The sequence below is a fragment of the Halyomorpha halys genome, unplaced genomic scaffold, assembly GCF_000696795.3.
Source record: "Halyomorpha halys isolate HHAL.00 unplaced genomic scaffold, Hhal_1.1 Scaffold541.1, whole genome shotgun sequence".
Classification (NCBI taxonomy): Eukaryota; Metazoa; Arthropoda; class Insecta; order Hemiptera; family Pentatomidae; genus Halyomorpha; species Halyomorpha halys.
Genome location: NW_027112673.1, coordinates 731132 through 735715, shown reverse-complemented (window position 1 = coordinate 735715; position 4584 = coordinate 731132). Strand labels below are relative to the sequence as shown.

Below are 4584 nucleotides of genomic sequence, written 5' to 3'. Positions count from 1 at the left end.
GTTACTGGATATCGATATCAAAATATCGGATATCGGAGACAAAATATCGATATTTCGATAATATCGATATCGATATCCCATCCCTATTGTGTAGTCTTCTAAATTCTCCCATTAATTCATCCTTTTCGGGCCGAATATTTTACGTAATACTTTATTTTCGAAAACCTTAAGGCAATGTGCATCCCTTAATGTAAGAGACCACGTCCATAAAGAAGAGTAGGAAGGATAATAGTTTTGAAAATTCTAATTTTTAAGTTTTTGGATAGTAGGCGCGAGCTAAAATTTCGAAATATAAAAATAACAAGCATTCCTCCTTGATGAAATTTTCAGGGAGCTTGCGTTAGTATCAGGTTGCTTCCACATATCAATTTTATAAATTTATTTTTATATCAATTATATCTGATTTCATCCACTACTCTACTCTCGCTTACACATGTGTAACCGTTTTTTCTCAGCACACTTATATTTCCAAAACGGCATCACCTATTTGGCTCAAATTTGGAGGGGAATTAAAGATTATTATTTTCATGGCTTTCTATAAAATTCCATTCTCTAATTCCCCTTCAACATCTGTTAAAGTATTTTTATTAACACCCATGTTTCCAACACCCTTTTCTCAATAGATTTCATTCTCAAACGAAAAATCAAACTCATTTATTTAAAAATAAAATTAAAATGTATTACTGTTGATATTTCGCTAATAATCTATCTATATAGCAGAAATAGTGAGATAGCTATACTTTTTTTAATTTTTTACATAGATTATATTTTTCATAAACAATAGAATAGTTTATAATTCGATGATAATAATGCTGATAACGTCATTAATGATAATATTAAAATAAAGTTTTACAATCGTTCATTAAATTATATTAGAATCTGCATTATTAGGTCTGTCCTGCTAAATTTGAAAATTGTTACAACGTCATTCCATGATTCATATATGTACTTATACAAAATAAAAGTAAAACATATAAATCATAGATCTTATAATTAATAATGTTTTATAGATTTAATTTTCATTACGTTTCTCAACCAACAGAGTTAATAGCATCAATTACAATAGAAAAAACTATATCAACATCAGCCCAGTTTCTCTCACTATAAATACCTACTGCTCTGTAATAAAACTATAAACCGGTTTAATTGTTTCAATTAAAAATAACTGAGTGTAAAAAAAAAAATAATCTCAGAAGCTATATGTGATATTAGATAATACACATCGTATGAGTTTTACGATCCATTTATCTGCAGATTCGCATGAACAATATTTATGGACTATAAATCATTTTCAATTATCAGCAGTCCCACACTATAACAAACCATACAGACAAGATACTTGATTTTCATCCATTGGTCAGTTCCTTACATACGTTATATATCTAATATGTTATGTAAGCATGAACATAATTATTTCATATTTCTTTATAAAAGAAATTTATTTTATGTTAAAATTATAGGCAAGATTGCTTTACCAAAATTTTGATTTCCAAATCAAATGTCAGACGACTCGGCTTACATGCCATCTTCAGGAAAACTCTAGCAATTAAAAAAATATATAATTACTAAAAAAAAAATTTTTATGCAATCAATTAATGATGCGTAATTCACAATTGATATATCACTTGCATCATTTTTTTTTGTAGTTTTATTCATTTTTATATAAATACATTTTTAAATTGAGACCAAACATAGCCATGTCAACAAAAAATGACTATTAAAGGAATATTATCATTATCCTAACCTCCCCACTTCGTGAATCCCGTTGTCGTGTAGTCAGTCTTTCGCTTCACTCCAACGTCGAACGTCTCCACTACAACGATATTGATACTGTTTCATGTTAACCGCTGATAAAGAACTTATACTTCATGTGCTTCGATTTCAAGTGAGACTATTATTCTATTAGGTTATCATTAGTAATGGATATAAATGAAATATTTGTGATTAAATATATTAATAATAAGACAGTTAAATAGCTGTGAAATTTAGATGCTTTGAATAGTGTTAATTATGCTTATATTTTATTCAATTAAACATTTTAATCCGTAATCCACTCAGTAAATAATCGAAGAGATTTTTATCAAAATTTAATATATCCACTTTTGAAATGTTAATATTTAATATTTCAATATTATTATAAAAGCATTTCATTTGGATAAATTAAATTTTTATTTTAAAATGAGCATTTGTAACAGCTATTTTACAGTATAAAATTTAATTTTTTTAATAAATTGAACACAACTTTACTTTAGAATTTTAATTTGCCTGAAAAATTTTTACTTCTCAGAGGTGGATATATTAATTTTTGATAGAAAACTCAATTATTTCGAAACTCGTTACTAAAACTTAAATGCTCTTAAATTCTTCTTTTTTTTTTTTATTTTTGGTTGCATTTATTAATTACTTTACACAGTTTGCTATAAGCCTATAATTGATACATATCACACTTTAAGGCCCAAAAACCTTTTGCATGATAAAGTGATGTGATTTGAATCGTCTCTTTCTTTTTATATAAGTTTAGATTTAAACAGATAATAATTCTTTAAAATATCCTATACGATGAAAAAAAAATTAATTAAAAACCTATAAAGTTACTTAATATTAATAATAATTATAAAGGAGATGACTGGGTGTGCGATCAAAAATATTTGTTAACTACTTTATGCGGTTCATTTTCTCCAATCTTCTCCTTCATATTTTAAATAATACGGTCAATCATTTATATATAATGAAACTATAAATGATGAAGAAAGGAATAATTAATACACTTGGTTAAAATATAACAATAAACAAATTTTATATATACAATTTTATATACTAGAGAAATAAAACGGGATTCGTCCAGCCTTATAAAGTGGGTATCCATAAATGGGGAAAAATCTGCAGGTTGATTGTGATTATGAACAATTTACCTCCTTGCTCAGTTATTGTACCAAGAAACAGTACTTCCCTAAAAGGACTGAACCAATGACCCTTAATTAGTTGTAGTGTTACAGATTTTCACTTTAATATATACAACGCAGGTTTCAATTTTTATTTAGGTTTCGTTTATTAGTATCTGTTTGGTAAGTTTACGTATCTTTTTTTGTAATTTTTTGTCGTTTTTCTTATTTGTATGAACGGGTTTTTGGAAATGGGAATAAGAGAGAAGTTCTGTGTCAGTTGGTATGTGTACTCTTTATCAGTTTCAAATATAGATAATTTTTGCCCAGATTTCCCTCTAAACATAAATTAAGTTAAGAAAAAAACCTCAAATTATGTTTTCCCTTATTTTTGTCATCAAATATTTAATTTTACTTTGATTATTACATCTGATTTTAGCAGGATTTTTTTTTATTCCATATTCTTCACATACATTATGAATTTAATAATGCCCAAATGTTTTTCGCGATTTTAATTTTTCGCTCAACTTCAAATTCTGATGGTTGAAATTTTGTATTTAAATTGAGTTACTGTTAGAAAAGTGCCTTTACGGGGTTTCAACTTTTTTTTTTTCAACTTTGCCATTTTTGTTTGTGTTTTTTATTCATTAATGAAACAATTAATTCATTTTGCACATGTATTATAAACAAAACTAAGAGTGAAATAAATAATATCTTACTGACGGGGTTCTGCTGCTCACGGTTTTCTTATATTTTACATTGCACCCTAACTAATTTTATTCTTCACCCCTTTCCACATCTACTAACTCAGAACTTTTTTATTATTACTAAATCATAGCTCACAGGGCTGTATATATCTTCGTTTGATGATATGGTAATTTTTAGGATTTCTTAAAAGTCTGGATACCTGTCATCATCAAATATCAGGGATACCACCTAATTTAAAATAAAATGTTATGCCATAGGTTTACAAAGAAAGGAGGGGAGGGAGACGTAAAATTGAGGGTTCCTACGTAACTCCAACTACTCCTCAACACCTCTAATCATAAATTATACCATGAATATGAATAAATTTGCTAGGTTTTCTTAAGTATTCAATCTCTCTGAATGTATAAAATAAATAAAATATTTAAGCAATTAAATTCTAAAAAATTGTAAATTAATTCAACACCTACTATTTATTCAGTACTGATATTTTTATTGATTAACTGATAAGCTGTAATAATAAGGAGATTAACGAAAAACAATCAATTTTATTATTTTTGTTTTATTTATCATTTTTATTGGTTTCCGTGGAACTAAAATAATTAAATTAAAATAACTAATCGATTTCTTCATCATCACGATTCCAAGGAAAAAAATCAGTCTAGAAAGTGAAAGAAATAAAACTAGCTTACGCTTAACTTTCCCTTGATGCCATTACTTCTTCACGTATGAATGTTTTTAATTTAATGAGATATTCTTATTATAATTTATTTTACGCATTTCAGTTGTTTACTCTTTTTTTAATAAATATTTTTTATTCGAATCGAAGTTAATTATAACTTAAACTATCTTGAAGTGAAAAATAAAAATAAAATAATAATTATTAAAAAAAATTAAATTAAATAAAAAATAATCATAAGTCATATTTATACTTTTATATACAATATTTACGCTATCTACACGAGGATCCCAGAGAGATCGCAGCGCATTGAGGTAA

At 26.6% G+C, this 4584-nt stretch overlaps 1 protein-coding gene across 8 annotated transcripts in view; it reads left to right on the top strand.

Annotated features, from left to right (window-relative positions):
• Positions 1 to 4584, top strand: part of LOC106684069 (probable serine/threonine-protein kinase nek3) — a 70437-nt gene that overhangs the window by 8762 nt on the left and 57091 nt on the right. For 3 of the 8 annotated variants that reach the window (XM_024359432.2, XM_024359438.2, XM_024359439.2), the window contains exon 1: positions 1779 to 1885. The exons of 4 other annotated variants lie outside the window; for them this stretch is intronic. In XM_024359432.2, coding sequence (XP_024215200.1) covers positions 1869 to 1885 — 17 coding nt within the window. In that variant the 5' untranslated portion in view covers positions 1779 to 1868. Of the gene's footprint in view, positions 1 to 1778; positions 1886 to 4584 lie in introns of those variants that run through there. One more of the 8 variants, XM_024359435.2, reaches the window with a different exon arrangement.